The sequence below is a fragment of the Pipistrellus kuhlii genome, unplaced genomic scaffold (genome assembly GCF_014108245.1).
Source record: "Pipistrellus kuhlii isolate mPipKuh1 unplaced genomic scaffold, mPipKuh1.p scaffold_m20_p_6, whole genome shotgun sequence".
In the NCBI taxonomy this organism is placed as follows: domain Eukaryota; kingdom Metazoa; phylum Chordata; class Mammalia; order Chiroptera; family Vespertilionidae; genus Pipistrellus; species Pipistrellus kuhlii.
In genome coordinates this window covers 40034302-40053968 of record NW_023425562.1, presented here as the reverse complement: position 1 = coordinate 40053968, position 19667 = coordinate 40034302, and the positions used below count along the sequence as shown (strand labels likewise).

General features: G+C 42.4%; 1 protein-coding gene across 1 annotated transcript in view; it reads right to left on the bottom strand.

Annotated features, from left to right (window-relative positions):
• CD226 (CD226 molecule) overlaps nt 1-19667 on the bottom strand; it is a 47194-nt gene that overhangs the window by 22373 nt on the left and 5154 nt on the right. The window contains exons 2-3 of the mRNA XM_036418683.2: nt 19578-19649; nt 18955-19293 (exon numbers count right to left, since the gene is read on the bottom strand). Of these exons, the coding sequence (XP_036274576.1) occupies nt 18955-19293; nt 19578-19623 (385 nt within the window). The 5' untranslated portion in view covers nt 19624-19649. The remainder of the gene's footprint in view (nt 1-18954; nt 19294-19577; nt 19650-19667) is intronic.

Here is a 19667-nt window from a genome sequence, read left to right as displayed (position 1 = left end):
ATCTTCATTGAATATATACATAAATTCATTTTTCAGACATATGGATTGTCTTATGCATAAAGTAAAAACTCTGTGTTTTACAACTTCCTGGGTAACTACAGAGTCCTCCAATATTCCCCCACCTTCCTACCACCATAGCTGGAATACCCAGCACACAGCACTTAGTACATAATCATTAGGTGCCTCAAACAGCAGTTTTTATAGTGTGACTTGAGATCCCAAAGAGTTCCTTTATCCCTCTCTGAGACCTAAAATATCACACCAATTTTAATAGTCATATTAAAATGTAATTTACTTTTTTAACTCTTATTATATAAGAATATGTATATTATAAATTCATTCTTATAAGAATATTTGGTAGAGATTTTTCAGAGTCTCTGATAGTCACTGGGATGTATGTTATGTGCTTATAAATTCTGGTCTTTTAAATTTTGTTTGGTTTTCATTTCTATTACAATAAATATTTATAGAACAAAATTCTTTGGGGTCTTCAATCATTTTTAAAAGAATAAATGGGGAAAAACAATTCTAAAATTCTTATGGAACCACAAAAGGCTACAATAGGCAAAACAAGCTTGAAAAAGAACAAAGATGGAGGTGCCACACTTCCTGATTTCAAACTAAACTACAAAGCAACAATAATTAAAACAACCTGTTTCTGGCAAAAGACAAAAATACAGACCAATGGAAGAGAATGGAAAGCCCAGAATTAAATCCATATATACATGGTCAGCTGATCTACAACCAGAGTGCCAGGAATGCACAATGGAGAAAGGATAGTCTCTTCAACATATGTCCTTGGAAAAACACAATAGAAGAGGATAAAATTGGACCTTTCTCTTATACCATGTATAAAAATCAACTCAAAATAATAAAGACTTAAATGTAAGTCTTGAAACTATTTAACACTTCCAGAAGAAAACATAGGAGAAAGTTTCATGATACTAACCTTGGCAATGATTCTTGAATATGACACGAAAAGCATAGGCAACAAATGGAAAAATAGACAAGTGAGACTACCAGGGGTCTTCAAATTACGGCCCGCGGGCCACATGCGGCCCGCAGAGGAGTCTGATCCGGCCCTCCAGGTTTTTTGGGCAGTGAGCGCAGCCGAGGTGTTACAGTAGGAATTAGTAGTTCATATAGTCCGGCCCTCCAGCTCTCTGAGGGACCGTGATCTGGCCCCCACTTTAAAAAGTTTGAGGACGCCTGCTACACCAAACTAAAGTATTTCCTCACAGCAAAGAAAACAGTGAACATAGTGAAAAGGCAACCTATACAATGGGAGAAAACATTTGAAACATTTGGAAGGATTAATTTCCAAAATATGTAAGGCATTCCTGCAACTCAATAGCAAAATAAAAAATAACTAATTATTTAATTTGAAAAAATGGGATAAAGAGTTGAATAGACATTTCTCTAAAGAAGATGTACAAATGGCCAACTGATACATGAAAAGACGTTCAATGCCACTAATCATTAGGGAAACGCAAATCAAAATCACAATGAGATATTACCTCACATCTGGTAGGATGACTATTACAAAATAAAATAAAAGAAGAAGAGAAAAACAATTGTTGGTGAGAATATAAAGAAATTGAAACCCTTTTACATGGTAGGTAGGAATATAAAATGGCACAGCCTCTATTGCAGCACTATTCACAAGTAAAAACATGTCCACTGATGGATAAATAAATTTTTAAAGTGTAGTATATATTACAATGGGATGCTATTCAGCCTGCAAAAAGAAGGAAATCCTGCATTCTGAGACAACACAGATAAACCTGAAAGACAATATGCCAAGTGAAATAAGTCAGACCATTTATATGGTCAGTTGGTTTTTAACAAGAGTGTCAAGAATGCACAATGGAGAATGCTGCATGATTCCACTTCTGTAAGGAATCTCAAATGGTCAGACTCATAGACTCGAAGAATAGAATGGTGGCTGCCAGGGGCTGGGCAGGGGAGATGTGGGGAGTTGCGTCTCAGTGGGTGTAGAGTTTCACTTCTACTAGATAAATACAATCTAGAGATATGGTTGTTGGACACCATAGTGCCTGTAGTTAGCAACATTATTTGTATACTTAAAAATCGGTTAAGACTTTAGACCTCATGTTATATGTTTTTAGCATAATAAAATATTTTCTCAAAAAGAGTATAAAGGGATCCTGAGACCAAACAATTGAAGAATCTGATCTAGAGAATAACCTTGAAGAATTAGTTTATTGGGGGCGGGGGTAGGTTATGTCAGTCTATTTAATCCAATAGTTCTGCTATGGCTGACGAGGAATTTCAACCGACTGTTCAAATAGAAAGGGCAGTCATGGTATCACAGGGCACATGGACCCTGGAAAATAATGAGGAACTGGGAGAGACCAATCCCAGCCTCACTGTGTCACTAACTTGCTCAGGTTGGGCTGGGAGCCACTTTCTTGACTTCCAATGAAAAAGAAGAGAGGAGAGAAGAAGATCCCCAAATGAAGTCCAAAATACAAGAAGGTTCGCTGTCTGTGTTCAACTAGAAGACTGTCTGTGAGAGTTTCGTCCCCACCAAACCACTTTCTTTTCTTCAGCAAGTGGTTCCATGTGTCAGAAAGTTTTTGGAAAGAGAAAACCACAGCACTCCCGCTTCTCACCCCATAACTGGGCAACCATTTACCAAAACTAACACTCTACCCACATGACAAGCACACAGGAAACATTTCATCTGTCGGTTATCAGCCAGCACAAGAAGGGAGGGGGAAATAGAAGGAAAGAGAGAAAATTCACAAGAAATGAAAAAACTAAGAATATTAAAGGAAACAAATGAGCAATTAGAATAAAACTAAGACAGGAAAAAGAAGTCATGAGAAAACAAGAAGCCAGAGACAGTATCAGTAAAAGGCTGAATCAGATCACAGCACACTGTGTTGAGAAAATGAAAGAACATAAAAGAAATGACAAAAAGAAAGGGAAATTCATTTTTACCCGGGGCCAAAGCCTCGGAAATGAGACGCAGGCTGGCCTGGCGGCAGCGCTGATATTGTTCTTCAGTGCTCACATACCTGTTTGTTTTCCTCTATGACGACAGCTGTCTTCCAATCTCAGAAACCTGCTTTATCTGCCCCTCTAACCCACCCTTCTACCAGAAAGCAACACCATGGGCTGCGACTAGATGTGAAGTGTCTGTATTTGCACGAAGGACAGACCCAGGAGGGAGGCCAGGCCTAGGGATCTCGGGGAAAGGAGGGCTCTACATCAGTACCGAGGCCCATCTGTCAACAGACACAGGCCGGAACTGACAGAAGCAGGCCCGCCCCAGAGGCAGGTGGTTTGGAAGCAGAGAGTGGATTCCCTTAACCTCTCCCGATATACCAAAGAGCTGGCTGGAGTCAGGTGGAAATCTAGGCGAAGCCAGCACAACTGGCCTCCCTCACATGGGGCCTGCTGCTGCCGGAGCACCAGATCCTCCTGCTCGGCACATGGAGAGCGACCAAAACAACCTGAAAACCGGGAGGACCCCACGTGCACAAGGACCCTGGCACCCTGATTTGGAAAGTAAATCTACTTAAAATGGGGATCAAATTGTCGTTGTTAATAGGAAAGAAAGGTTTGATTATAATTGAATCCTAAAAACAGAAACAAAAATAATAAAATCCAGTTAATTTTACATTTCTAACTAGTTATGTATTAATTCTTAGCATAAACATAGAATAGATTGGGGAGGGGGGGTTGTTTGTTTGTTTGCTTTTAAAAATTTTCTTTTTAGCCCTGGCCGGGTGGGTCATTTGATGGGAGCATCTTCTTATACACAGAGAGTTTTGAGTTCAATTCCTGGTCAGGACACAGTCTAGGTTTGGGGTTCAATCCTGGGTTTGGTCATGTGCAGGAGGCAATGGATCAATCTTTCTCTCATGTCAGTGTTTTTTCTCTCTCCCTTCTTCTCTCTCTCTCTCAACTCAATAAAAACACCCTCAGGTAAGAACTTTAAAAATAATTTAAAACTTTATTTTTAGAGAAGTTATGGGTTTACAATAAAATTGAGAGGGAGGTACAGAGATTTCCTATCACCTACACACAGTCTCCCATTACCTACATCCCTCACCAGGCTGATGCTTTTTTTTTTTTTTTTTTTTTTTTTTTACCAAGAATGAACCTACATGGACACATAATAATCCCACAAAGTCCATAGTTCACCTTAGCATTCACTCTTCATCTTGTACATCTGTGGTTCTGGACAAATGTATAATGACACGTATTCATCATCATAGTATAAGAGTATTCTCACTGCCCTAAAAATCCTATGTGCTCTTTCTGGATCCCATCAGCACCGATCAGAAGCAGCAAGGCCACCCATTGGGGGATCAGCCTTCTTCTCCACGCCCCTCCACACACGTGGCCATTCTCTGTCTTTCACTTAAAGTGCAGACACAGGGGAAGGAGCTAAACAAGATAAAAATAAGCTAAAGGACTGCCTGACTGAACAGCACAGATAAGTGGGAAGAACAAGAGCTGCTGGAAGAGATAAAAACACAACCTGACAAAGCATCCCGAGGCCGAGAGCTTGGCCATCTGTTTCAATGGAAGAAGTCGCTGGAATCAGGCAAGCATGTCCTAGCTGGCAGGGCAGAGGCGCGGCTCAGAAAACACACACTAAGAGAAGGTGTGCAGTTTGTCCAGAACGCAGGGCTCCTGTGAACACCAAAGAGCCAGAGGTTATGGCCCGGGTCTGGGGCCACTTGTGATTCAAACGTCCTGTGATTCACCTGCTGTGGCCACAGGTGGGCCCCCAGAGTCCAGGCTGCCTCCTGGCTGCTTCACGGAGCCCCCAGGTCTTTAGGGTGTTCATCTGAAGGGGCCATGGATCCTCATGCTGTAACTTTAGCTCACAGGTTTTAATTGTTAGAAAGCAAACTCCCGTCTCTCCGTTCCAGTACAATGAGGGAGAACAATGCTCTCTGTAAGTCAGCACCACGAGGTTTGCTGTAGCACAAGAGCAACACTGCACTTTCTCCAGCCAGAAACGTAAATGACTCCTGGGAGGTAAGAATTTTAAATAGTAGAGCTCAGAGGGCTTGCAAACCTGGACGGTGACAAACAGCCCAGGGGACTGGCTTGTTTTCCACCAAACTGTCAGCAGTTGGCCTCGCAGACTTGGAAATTGCTGGTAGACTTTCTGCATGGCCGAGTTTTACAGAAAAAGAATCAAAAGATGAACACCGACCCTAATCCTCCCCGACTAGAAAACAGACTGTGTCGGTGACTATCATCGGAGACGATGGTAAGCAGTTTGTCTCATATGCATTTAACATTTTCAACATATTTCAAAAGCAAACTAACAGGCCTGGCATTTGCCCTTACCATGGAATTTGTCCTTACATTAGATGCATTACATGTGCTAGCACCCCGAGTCCTCCCGACAGCCCGGAGGCAGGCCCAGCTGGAGGCAGGCCCAGCTGGCGGGTGGCAGAGAAGGGAGTCCCACGAGGCAGGAGGCTTGAGCAGTGACCCTGGGCCAGGGCTGCCATCCCTACCCAGTGAATGGACACACAGGACACTCCGAGTGGAAACTGGGCTGCTTTCACAGAGGAAGGAGGCTCCCAAGGAAGCCCCTGTTCCTAAATATCTTATTTTATGATGCCTCAAATCCTATATCAGAAATCAATTTATTTGCTTGTCCTTGTTAAAATGTACATAACGACCTCAGCTCCCAGCTGTACCAACAAACACACCCACGAAAAATTGCCCAATAGATTGTTTTCCAGTTAGAAGGAATGGAAGCCAATTCCCACTGGCTAGTGCCGCGGAACACACTGGCTGAAGCAAAGGATAGGAGTCAGGAGCCTGCCTTGTCACAGGTCACAGGTCACAGGTCACAGGTTATAGGTCACATGCTACTGTCTTCCCTAGGCCCAAAATTTAGGGGAGAATGAGAGCCTGCAATTGCCGGGTGGGGGATTTAGACTAGAAGACGGATTACAAACAAAATTGCCTCTTTTATCCTTCCTTCCTTTCTTCCTTCTTTTTTCCCTTCCTTCCTTCTTTACTTCCTTCCTCCCTTCAACAGAGATTGCTGTGGGTTGACACAAAGATAAGTAAAGCACAGTGTGAGCTGATGGGAAGACACACAACCAGGTAGGTCATTGCACCAAACCTCTAAAGATTCCCCAAAATTGTTACTTTCATCTTACATCATCTAGACCAGTGGTTCTCAACCTTTCTAATGCCGCGACCCTTCAATACAGTTCCTCATGTTGTGGTGACTCCCAACCATAAAATTATTTTCATTGCTACTTCATAACTGTAATTTTGCTACTGTTATGAATCGTAATGTAAATATCTGTGTTTTCCGATGGTCTTAAATGTCCCTACTAGCAGTTCTCAACCTGTGGGTCGCGACTGTACAGCCTAGAGTGTCAGGTATGTCCTGATGTATGTGGATAAGCATATTTTTAATTCCTCAGGTAATGTATTAGGAGAAAAGGCAACTGAAAAGGGTCAAAGATGAAGGCTCCCATCTAACAATTAATCCGCTGGTCACTAAGCTTTGAAGTATCAGGGGAAGGTTTTGGGAAGGAAATAAGGATCAGTTTGGAACCTCTCCAAAAGAAGCAAAGAGCTTTATCATGGCCAAGAGTCCCTGGATTCGAGCCTTGAACATGAGTCAGAGCCTCCTCTCTGAGCCTGACGTCCCAGGCATGGCAGACCCCAGCTCAGTCTCAAGCAGGGCGCACTCACCACAGCCCCACATCACACAGCTCTTACAGCTTTCGGCAGTGAAGGGAGCCAACCCCAATCAAGCAAACCAACCCTTAGGATTCTATGGTAAAAAGATTGATGAGGCCATATTTATGAGCTATATATTTGGGCAAGACCTATCCTTACATGGGTAGCTTATAAAAGAGTCACTTGCTTTAATCATAAATTCAGTTTAAAAATCTTTACTAAGGGCCTAATATATGTATGGACTGGAGCATATATTAGTGATGCAGTGAAAAATAAGACAGACATGGTCCCTGTCTGCCCAGCACCAATATAGTAAGGAAGCCATACTATGATTAAACAGATCGTCAGAGTCCACGCAGTGGGAGCCAGGACAGGGAAGCAGTGGAAGAGGAGGTAAATACAGCCCGGGCACAGAAGCAAGTCTTGGCTGGACTTAAAGCAAAGACACAGAGGTAAGCAACCGCCAAGGACACACCAATGTGTGTCGGAAATCATAGGAAATGCAGGTGGAGAGGAAAAGGCTTGGGACGTTGGCCAATATGCTTATGCTTAGTGTTGTGGCTTGAATGTTTGGGGCTGGACAGTGAGACTTCAGGGAGACGGAGCAGGTGGCTGTACTCGGTGTGGATGAAGGAAGTAACCGAGGCCCAGACACTGAATGATGAGAAGCATTTGAGAATTCCTGTCACTGCTGGAGGCTCCGCAACCGGAACAAGAGAAAAGGAGGAAAAGGAAGAGAAATGTCAAACATTGAAAAAGGTTAAAACTTCCAACAGTAAATGTTTTGACAGTAGAGGCTTCAACCGCTGCATCGAATGCGAATTGGATGTTATCTCAGCTAATTTGCTGCTTCATCTCTCAAGGATAACCAAAACCTGGCTGCGGCCTCTCTGTTTCCATTATGCTCAAGGTGAGGAAGAATATTGGAGAAGCTTGAGCAATTCAAATACACAAGAAAAGCTGTCAGGGAGATTTTTCAAACATAAGAGGCGGGGGGGATAACCTTTTATACGGCTAAAAAGAATATCTAAAATTGTGCCAATGAAGCCTCGAGCCACTTAATGTTATTACATAAGACGAAAGATTTCATTTTCACCAAAATATTTAAAGGGTCATCTGGGAGGCAGATAAAACCTTTCAAACAACGTCTGGCAGCAAAAGAAAGCTAATGACTCCACTTTTCAAAAGAACTGAAGACAAGAAGATTATCTACATTTTAAGAATAAATAAACACTGAAAGAGACAAAGCACATTATCTCTGTGTGAAATAAATGACACTCGGCAAAGTATATTTTCATCTTTTCTTGCGGAACAATGCAGGGTCAGGCCGAACAATGGAATCATTTATCATGACCGATGCCCTAGTACCAGTAACAAGATGTGGAGTTTGCTGAATAGGAACCAACGCTGCACAAGGATTTAAAAAATTAAGTTCTTAAAAAAAAAAAAAAAAAAAGTCAGGTAGTCACCTTCAGGAATGTGACCTGACGTGGCCTTTCTGTTCATTAATCAGCCTAAGTAACTGCAAATAAAAGCTAAGGACTCAAACATTATGTGGCCTACACACTCCGAATTTTATCCAATGCTGTTTGATATAATTTGCCTTATGATATTCTTTATTTTTATTATCATGGTTTGGTTGTGTGTGTGTGTGTGTGTGTGTGTGTGTGTGTGTGTGTGTGTGGTTTGTAGAAATAAAAAAAGAAGATCTCATTTCTGCCTTGGGATAATTACACTTAAGGGAATACCAAGAATTCTCACTCTTTCTGTTAGCCCTTATTATCAGTGACATTGACATAAGAAATTCCCCATGATAAATGACCAGTCATCAATGACTAAGCAGAGCACTAACATAGATACAAACCTGGAGAAATAAGCATTCAGAAGGTTTTTATAACAGCACTGAAAGTGTGGCAAATATATTACAAAACTTTACATTTATTCTAATGAGAATAAATATTATTTTTCAAATATTTACATGGGCCTAATAAGGCATAAGAAATAATTTCATCGTCAAGAGGACAGCCTTGCTGAGACTATACAAATGTTGCAATAGACACAGACCTGGGTAAAAGGAACAACTCACATTGAAGGTCCCATGGCCTCATTTAGAAATGTTGCATTTCAATAGCATCTCAGATGCATGTCTCCACTAATTCCATGAAGTCAGGGAACTGAGACCATACAGTGCTGAAAGCATGTGCCTGGGAATTCTACCCCAAAGCAACTTGAAGTGTGTGAGGACGGGTGGGAGTTAGAAGTGCTGGGAACAAAGTCAGCACAGTGCTGGGGGGCAGGGGGCATGCTCAGGGAGACAGCACAGTGTTGTGGGGCTCAGAGAGACAGCACAGTGCTGTGTGGAGAACTCAGGGAGTGCTGGGGGTGAGGGGAGGGTCACGGAGACACAGTGAGGATGGAGACTGGCAGATCCAGGGCTACAGTGTGACTGATGAAAAGCCCACTGAGATTTCTCAAGTCTCTTAGCAGCAACTGCTAAAAGGTTCTCTTTTATATCTCCTTGCACATCAGCTCTGGCCTTTTTAAAAATTTGCTGTTCCCCAGTGAGGTCTCTGTTCCCCCTCAATAAAAATCCATAAATTTATCTCCACAAATCCTGGAGGCCTAAAACAAAATTAAGTAGATTAATGGGAAACTTGCAAAAAAGTGACAAGCTTGATAGAAGCAACACATATGATTCAGGATGGAAAGAGGACAGTCAATAAACATCAATGGAGTATTGTGCCCTCGGACTGCCACAGAAAAAAATGTTTATAGAAGAGAGATACAGCAATGTTTATAAAGGACGGCATGCACAGACATCATCTGAATTGACAACTGCTACAGAAACTGCACATTTTTATAAGATTGACACTTGATTGTTCTATAGACCTCCAAGCCAATACTATAAAACTAAAAAAAAAATTATATTAATCAAAATCTGGTAGACTCCTTAAATTTATATGTACTGGGTCTTTTGTAAGTTTTATTGAATTTATTGGGGTGACATTGGTTAGTAAATTTTATAGGTTTAAGGCGCACAACTCTACAATACATCACCTGTATGTTGCACTGTGGGTCCACCACCCAAAGCTAAATCTCCTTCTATCACCATTTATCTTCCCTTTATCCTCTCTACCTCCCCCCAGCTCCTGGCAAGTGGTAGTGTGTATTTGTGGAAATACTCTCGAACTTTCACTAGGTACAGAATGTCTCATTCCTTAGGGAACATGAAGAGGGAACTCAACGGAATGGCCATGCATTGAGCATCTGCTATGTGTTAGGCACACACATCATCTCATTAATTCTCAAGCCTGCCCATAAGATGCATATTATTATTCCCACTAGAGGCCGGTGCATGAAAATTCATGCACTGAAGGGGAAGGGGGGTCCCTCAGCCTGGCCTGCACCCCTCACAGTCTGGGAGCCCTCATGAGCAGGAGGCAACCCAGCAATCAGGGAAAGGTGATGCCCCCATCATACATCTGCTGCTGCTACTGCTGGCAATGTAAGCCTCAGCCAGCCCTGGTTACCTGAGCTTTGGGTGACCCTGGATGGCTGGGGAACTGAGGGAACTGGGGGACTCCAGAGGCAGATGCATGGAGTGTCCAGACCTCACCAGGGGTGACAGGCCCAGCCATAGCACATGCCTACCACCCTGTGGGGCTGTGAGCACTGCCTTCTTTGAAGGTGTAGCAGTCGATAAGCATATTCCCTCCTTATTTATTGGCTATGGGCACTGCCATCTTTTGTGAGAGTGTGATGGTCAATTAGCATATTCTCTCTTTATTAGATAGGATTCTATAGATTAATAAACCAAAGCTCAAAAAAAAGGAGGGAACTTTCCGAATGACACAGGACTAGTTAGAGGAATTCCATCTTTGTTCTTACTGTCATGAAGACAAAAAGCAAAACAATAACTGGAGTTTCTCTTAATAGATCATTGTTAATAGTGAAATCTCCCATAAATTAGTCCTATAACTGAACTCAACATCAGATGTATATGTAAAATATTTTAAATTGTGGTAAAATATACATAACATAAATTTACTATTTTAACCGTTTTAAGTGTCCAGTTCAGTAGTGTTATGTACATTCACATATCTGCAATTAATCTTCAAAACTCCAGTTCAGTAGTGTTATGTACATTCACATATCTGCAATTAATCTTCAAAACTCCTTTTATCTTGCAAAATTGAAACTTTATACCTATTAAACAATTTCCCACTATCCATCCCTACTCCCTGACAAGCACCATTCTACTTTCTGTTTCTATGAATTTAATTACTGTAGGTACATCCTATAAAAAAATCATTTGCAAATGGCAATATACTATTCTGGGGGGGCGGGAATAAACTGGTGGAATAAATGACCCAGGTATCTCAGTAAACTACAAAATCTGTAGAAAATGGTAGATAGATTTAAATTAACTCCCCATGGAAAGAACTCCCCATGGAAAGAATATATTTGGAGGAGGGGGATCTCTTCTCCTTTTTTTTTTTCTTCTTAATAATGAAGTTAGGTATAAATAATTATTTAGGGAAATAAGTATATACCAAAAAAAAGCAACAACTTCAAACTATGTTTTACATATTATGAACTATAAATGTTACCTTGAGGGAAAATACTTCATACTGCCTGGAAGGCACTCATCAGAGGTGTTCTGTTCCCCTTAGACATGTTTGAAATTAACATCTTTCCTGTGTACAGGTTTTCTATGGAAGCATCACTTCCCACCTTGTACCCCCATCCTTTTGCCATTTTACTGAGCAAACTCCTAAGGAGCAAACTCTCAATGACATCCCACAAGTGCAAGCACTGTGCCCAACACTGTTGGAATCACAGGAAGGGTGATGCTGTCTTTGCTCATGCCTTTTCTGTCCCTTAAATTCTCTTTCACTCCATATGCAATGCACCCTGCAGAGGCAGCTAAGAAACCTTGCCCCTTTCTTGAAATGAGAAACATTGGAGTAATGGCTCCAAACAATGGTTGCAATCCTGACCAATAAGTAGCTTCCACTATTGGAGAATTGACCAATCACCTAATGAAGTCCAGAATCCAGATCTCTCCCATTGCCCTTCCCCTCAAACTGTGACCCAATGTATTTTTCATATAACCCAGATATAAAGAGCATTTCCCTTATACATCATGTTTTTCATGATGTGTCTTCCTTCTATAGAATCATAATTCAGACTTCCAAGCTGGGCAGATACCTCCCATGGTTTCCTCAAACTGGAAGTAATCTCTTTACCTCTCAAGTCCCAAAACGCTCTTCCAGGCTACATAACGAGTTCTTCCCTGCACTGTGGGTACTTGGTCCACATGTTTACATAATCAGAAACTTCTAAAACACAAACACCTCACTCATTTCCTTTTTTTCTTCACATCAAAAGGCAAATGTCTAGTCAGTGGATTTAGAGAGGGTGTACACTATTATTTATCAACATTAATCCCATCAAAAGTAGACTCTAATGCCTTAAAAGTGTCATTTGAGCAACAATGTTGAATAATTTGCTCTTTGGTTCAAGTCTGCTATTTTCACTGAAAACATATGAGTCAGAGTGTGTTAAGTATAAAACTGCTCAACAAAACACGAAGCCAGTAATTGGAAATGTTTCTAACTTATTGAATGTCCATTCTTTTAGCAACCATTTCTAGAATTGAAGAAAAATGGAAGGAAGAAATGACAGAGTATTTAACTACATTAAATAAAGGTTCTTTTTTATACTTATTCAATGAGCAACTGTGCTTCCTAAAAAATAAGCAAGATATATTTTGAGAAATATGATGTCATAAGCTACAAGGACAAGCTAAGAAAGTCTCATTTGTCTCATGCACTGTTACTGAGTTATGTCTCAGAGACAATAATTGAATCCCCTGCTGTCTCGGATGAAAAATAATGTATAGTTCTCCCCTTATCTGAGGGGGATATAGTCTGAGACCTTCAGTGGATGCCTGGAACTGTAGATAGTATGGAAACATATATATAATTTTTTTCCTATACATACATACTTATAATAAAGTTTTACTTATAAATTAGGCACAATAAGAGATTAACAAAATAATAAAATGGAATCATTATAAGAATATTATATATATATATATATATATATATATATATATATATATCCCTAATATGCAAATAGACCAAATAACGGAACAACTGGACAACCAAACAACTGGTCACTGTGATGTGTACTGACCATCAGGGGGTGTGCACAGAACATGGCAGAAACCAGCCATGGTGGGATGGTGAAGCAAGTGATCAGGGGCACCAGACCACGGTGTAGTGCCAGTTGCTGTCATCGGGGCAAGCCCCTGGTTGTTACTGAAAATTCTTTGCTCCCGCATGCCTCAGCCCTGCCTGGCATTTGCACCTGCTGACAGTGCTGGCCCCATTTACACCCACTGCTGGCACCAGCCCCAATCTCTCTGCACCATCAGTGGCTGTGAGTGGCAGTGGCAGAAGTGGGGCAGACAGGGGACTGGGGGCCATGGCAGGAGGGGCTAAGACCCACCTCTGTGCCCACCCACAGCCTCACAGCCCACAGTTCCTTTCACGGTGCATGAACTCGTGCATTGGGCCCCTAGTATAGTATAATTATACAAGTGATGTGAATGTGGTCTCTCCCTCAGAATATCTGATTGCACTGTACTCACCCTGCTTGTGATGATGTGAGATGATGCAGTGCCAACTTGACGAGATGGAGTGAGGAGAACGATGTAGGCATTGGGACCTAACATTAGCTACTATAAGCTTGACATGAACACCAGCATTATGATACCACGACAGTCAATCTGACAACCGAGACAGCTATTGAGTGACTAATGAGTGGGTGGGTAGTGTGTACCTTGTGAAGACGTGAACAAAGGGAAGACGCATGTCAGAGCTAGATGCTAAGAAAGATTTTATCACCTTATCAGGATGGTGTGCAATATTACACTTATAAATTGTGTATTGCTGGAAATTTCCGGTTAATATTTTCAGACATTAACTGCAGGTAACTAAAACCAGGGAAAGGGAAACCATGGATAAGGGGGATTGCTGTACTTCTGACTGTAGCATCCAGGTTGTAGAGAAAAATAACTATGCGTTAGGGCAGTGATGGGCAAACTCATTAGTCAACAGAGTCAAATATCAATAGTATAATGATTGAAATTTCTTTTGAGAGCCAAGTTTTTTAAACTTAAACTTCTTCTAACGCCACTTATTCAAAATATACTAACCCAGGCCGTGGCATTTTGTGGAAGAGCCACATTCAAGGGACCAAAGATCCACATGTAGCTCATGAGCCATAGTTTCCCAACCACTGCATGAGGGGAACAAATTTAGTGGATGGCCTGAAACTTTCTGAAGTTTTGGGTTATTTCTCTGTCCAGACAGAAACCATCCTACATATGCAGAAAATACACACATCCCTTCTCTAAACTAATTCAGAATCGTCAATGTTGAGGGGCATATAGAATTGTAGCCTGCAAAGAAATGGGACACACGCCTGGATTGCAGGCTTAGTGTCAACCTATGAATCAGGAGGTCATGGTTCAATTCCTGGTTGGGCACATGCCTAGATTACAGGCTCAGTCCCTGGTATGGGGCATGAAGGAGGCAGCTAATCAATGAGTCTTTCTCATCATTGATATTTCTATCTCCCTCTCCCTTCCTCTCTCTGAAAACAATAAAAATATATTTTTAAAAATTCTTACAAAGAGGAAAAAGAAATGAGCTGGTCTGCTGAACTGAGAATGTGTTTCTTAAATACCCTGCTAGTTAAATGGTGAGCCTAAATGCTCACAGAATTGATGCCCAGACATCATTCTTTTTTTGCCACAATCATCACCCCAATAACATCAGCAGGCATGACCCAGGTAGGCTATTTACAGCCCTGTTACATGTGAATATTTTATATCATCTCTCCATCCGTAGAAAGCTTTGTGTGTCAGTCTTCTATGGAATGTGGGCCTTTCTCTCTGGGCTTCTGAAGAGAACTTAAAAAAAACAAACCGTAAGTTGGTTAAACAGGTGAAGTCGGGGGACATTTTCTCACATTGAGATTTATTGGATTGTGAACAGTCTCTCAGGGGAAGCACCAGATGCCCCATCAACTGGTTATTTAATTCAAAGGACTGCAGAGTGAGTAGAAGAGATGCCTGCCGCTTGGGGGAATAATTTTATGTTGATCCCTAAATGACTGACTTGATAGTCTTAACATTCTCAATACTTTGCAAATCTTCAGTGTTTTCAGACACTTTCAAATGAGAGGAAAAGCCACCCTGCTTACAACCGCTGCTGCACATAAAACCAAACAAAAACAAACCCACCAACAGAAAGCACAGCTCAGCATCCTTTTATCAGTGCTAGCTAAGCCACAGGGAAGCGTTGGCTCAGAAAGAAAACGGATTCTGGCCCCAGGCCTCGGGTCGGCCGAGGGCTTGCTTTTTCCTCCTTTCTCCAGTTATTTATTTCCCTTTTTATTCTTTTGGTTTTAAACATCCAAAACCTAGAATTTTATGTTGTTGTTAATCCTCACCCAAAGATATTTCCCATTGATTTTTAGAGAGAGTGGGAGGGAAAAGGAAAGGCATAGAAAGAGAAATATCAACCACATAGACTGATTGCCTCCTGTACGTGCCCCCACCCCCAACCCCCTCCAGCCAGGGCCAGAAATTGAGACTGCAACCAAGGTATAGGTACTTGACCAGAATCTAACCTGGGATCCTTCAGTCCACAGGCCAACACTAAGGCAAACGGGCCAGGGCCCAAGCCCAGCATTTTTATCTTACAACATGCTCAAATATAATGATACTCTCGGGTAATGTAATCTGTTGATGGGGAAATTCTGGTAAGGTCTCTTAATGCTACTGACACCTACCCGCTACTGCTGTGGAAGTTTCGAGAGGAAGCTGGACAACAGTGCTTGGTGTCTGCAGCTCTCCACCTGTGATAAACTATAAATAAGAAGATAGACCCAGAAGGTCTGAGGAGGCGTCTCAGCTGTGGGTTGAGCTCTCCCAGTTATCTGGACGGGTTGCAACACATGAAGCCGCACCCACCACCCTACACTCGCACCCACATGCCAGCAGCACCCACTCTGTAGAGGAACTGTGCTGCACTCCACATACTGTGGATGGCAGTTGTGCTGGGCTGAAGAGAGAGCAGCTGTGGAAAAAATGATACTAGAGGTGTGAACTGACTGGTCCCAGAAAGTTAAAGGAGGAAAACTCAAGGACTCCCCCTCTCCAGTTGCATAAAGAACATCTTAAAGAGCTCCAGGGAACACTCTCTAGCCATTCGGATGTCCCTACCCGAAGGCCATGTGGGACATCAAAGCATCTACAAAGAAAGGGAAGGTTTGGGGTAGATACGTGAAATGGCTCCATGCAAAGATCACAAACAATTTCATCCAGCTCTGGACTGCTTGAGTGGGTTAAGAACAAGTGTAAAGTAAAAGTCCTCTCTGGGATGTTCTATGGCGATGAGGGTGAATGATGGGGCCTCATGGAGAAATGCAGCAGCAGAGAGTCCTGGGCGCCACCTGGACAGAGGACAGGACCCTCATAAAACCCAACCATGTCCTTGTGCTTATATATTACACTTTCTCCGCCATCAGTGACTGCATTTACTCATATATATATATATATATATATATATATATATATATATATACACACACACACACACACACACACACACACACACACACACATATATATATATATATAAAATCCATGATTGCCTTGTTTTGGAGGTGGCTTCTTTATTTCTCTCTGTTTGACTTCTGATTACAGAGCTTTACCCCAAAGCCTGAGATTTGACTCTCTCGGTGATGAGAGCTCTCCAGCTTGCTTTTCTCCGTTTTCTCCAATAAAAGGCAAGTCAACAGAAACGGCCTTGGCCCTGGGACCCCAACATAACATTTTACCCTTGAGAGGGTAGGAACCACGGTATGTCTTTTCATGAGTCTTAAAATGTTCATCATCATCTGCCGTCTCTATATGTTATTTTATTTCATTAAGGAAGGATATTTCCAAGCCTTTAAAATCTTTCTGTTTCATTAGTTGACTATTTCTTATAGGAACCATTTTATATCTTTTCTCTTTCTTAAATAAAAAACTTGTGAAATATAATATCTTACAGAACCCTCTTTACCTATGTGTGTGTGTGTTGTGTGTTTTGTGTGTGTGTGTGTGTCTCCCAGCCCACAATACACCATTGGACTTGCCACTCTCCATAATCACATGAGCCAACTCCTTACGATAATTTTTTTTTCTATGTACACACATGTCTTACTGGTTCTGCCTCTCCGGAGAACTCTGAATATTACCAACACCAATAATATAATATATGCACCAATTTATACTCTGACCAGCAGCAGATAAGTGTTCAACTGCCCTTAAACTCTTCCCTTCCTATAGAGGTGTGACTAGCTTCATCTTCCAGGTGGTGAAAAAGATGGGTTTATTTTGTGTCCCCTCTGAAAATTATTCAGTGACTTCCAAGGTCTACACTATAGAGTGAGGCTCAGACTCTATTAGGCACAGTGAGATTCAGCCATCCTAGATTCCTGGGCTCCTCCCTGACATTCTACTGCCCCAGTGGGGTTCAAATTCTTTTCTAATAGATAATCTATACTAATAAAAGGGTAATATGCTAATTAGTGCAGACATCCATCCAGACAAAGCCACAGCTGCTACAAGCACCTAGGGCCAGCGCCACGCAGCAGAGATGGGCCGGTCCAGCGCTCATCGCTCATTGTGCAGGAGGGGCGGCCGGGTCTGGCACCCCTGGACCAGCACCACGAACCCTTTTGCAGAGGCTGTGAGAAGACAGCGCTGTGCCCTTTTCCGCAGATGTGGCACAGGACAGGCCGCAGTGTGGCCTGGACCCAGTGCTGCCCCTTCTGCAGAGGCAGCCACGGAGGCAGGTGCCACGGAGACTGGAAGGGATGCAATCTGTTGTGCCTCAACTTCCCACAGCCCCTCGCCCAGCTGGCCTGGCCCCAGATTGCCCCTCCCACAGCCACCAGTGGGTGGGGGCAGGGCCAGCGCTAAGAATTAAGGGCTGAGGGCCAAGGGCTGACAGTGGCGGCAGCAGCGGGGTAATGGGGGCAATACCTTCCCCTAATCAGCCTGGTTGCCTCCAACCAAGGAGGACATCCCCTGAGGGCTCCTGGGCTGTGAGAGGGGGTAGGCCAGGCTGAGGGACCACCCCACCCCCCACCCCATGCATGAATTTTCATGTACCGGGCCTCTAGTCTATGGTATAAAAGCTTACCCAGGACCCCAACATATCATCTGTTGAGCCCTTTTGCTGGTGCAGACAGGGAGAGGGTTCCATCCTCACAGTTAAAAAATTCCTTTCCCATTTTCAAGGTCCAGCATGACTTGTCCCTCCCTTGAGCCTCTGTGATCTGCTCTGTCGGAGTCAAGCTCCCTTTGAGATCATTGCTGGCACCTTTGGACACATCCCTTGGTTTCAGCCTGGTGCTCTGACTTGGAAGCTCCCAAACCTGAGTTAATGACCTTGGATCTCAGTTTCTTCATCTATATAGTGCGAACACACAGCCTCCCCCATGGTGCTTCACAAGTATTTCATGAGATGACATTTGCTTACTTAATGCACACACAGTATAGTGTTTGCTTTAACTAACTAGCCAGGCCAGAGACACATGGATTATAGCAAATCTCTCCACAACTCCGTTTCCACCACAAATTCTGCGGCCTTGAGATGTTATCTCCCAAGTCACTTCAGCATGCCTCCCTTGAAGCAGTAAATAAATGCAGCCATTCTCACCCTCAAATTCTCTAAGTCAAGTACTAACAGAGAGATGTCTGTTCTAAAGTTGACACACATTATAACATAATTTTGCATTAATAGTACCATTTACCCAGAATAAAGCATCCAATTTGCTCTTTAGCTCTGGGCTGGAGGCTTGAGGAACGTATAAGGTTCCTGGACCCAGACACAGCCAGTTTAATGCAGGGTCAACTTATCATGAAGACAGTATAAGACCTATGCTTTCTACCAGTACATTCAAATTTGTGAGATGCTTCTTCTACTCAAAAATGATAGCACATTAATAAAAAAACAAAGGTAACTCATAGTTTTATTCCTTTGAAATACTACTCATAGAATCTAGAAATGGAATTGGAAAGCATCACGAAATAGGATAAAGCACTTCATTGCTTCTATGTAGGCTTTATAAAATAAAATGCTGCTGGTGGGTAAAAAGGGAAATGAAATTGGCACTTACCTGGTGGAACTACCTGTACCACCTTTTCCCAAGATCCATATGGGAATATTTCAAGAAGGCAGGAATAGGCGCCAATATCAGCCTCAGAGGCATTGTAAAAGGCCAGCATCATATTGTTGGGATCCGAGGTTGACTTCAAGAAGTAAACCCTATCAGCATAGGGATCCCTTATCACCGAACCAAAGTTAGGGTGATAAATGGCCATGGACTCTTTCTTCGTTGCATTGATCTTGAACCACTCCATCTGGACTAAGGTGCCCAACAATGGATACTGACACTCGAGAGTCAGAGTCTCTGCAAGTTTCACTCTTGTGTTCCAAAATACCTCTTCACCAAGAGCTGAAATATACACCATATTCATTCCATTAGACATTATGCTCAAAGTACCAAATAGATATCTTCAGCTGTTCTAAGCTTTCTAAGACCTAGTAAATTGAGATCATGGTAGAGATGAACAGCTTCTACTTTAGTCTAGAAAGGTTTCCACTGCTGGGAATAGGCACTTGTAACTTTTTCTTTTTCTGAACAAGTGGCAAATTATCTAAGCCAACTATAGAACACTATAATTTCAGAACGTGTCACACTATAAGACAAAAAAAAAAGGACTGAAGACATTACCTTACCTTTGTGTAGATGAAGAAGAGCCACGAGGAAAGTAAAATAATCCATCTCTGGAAAGCGCCGGGGAGGCTGGTCTGGAAAAAAGACAAGTT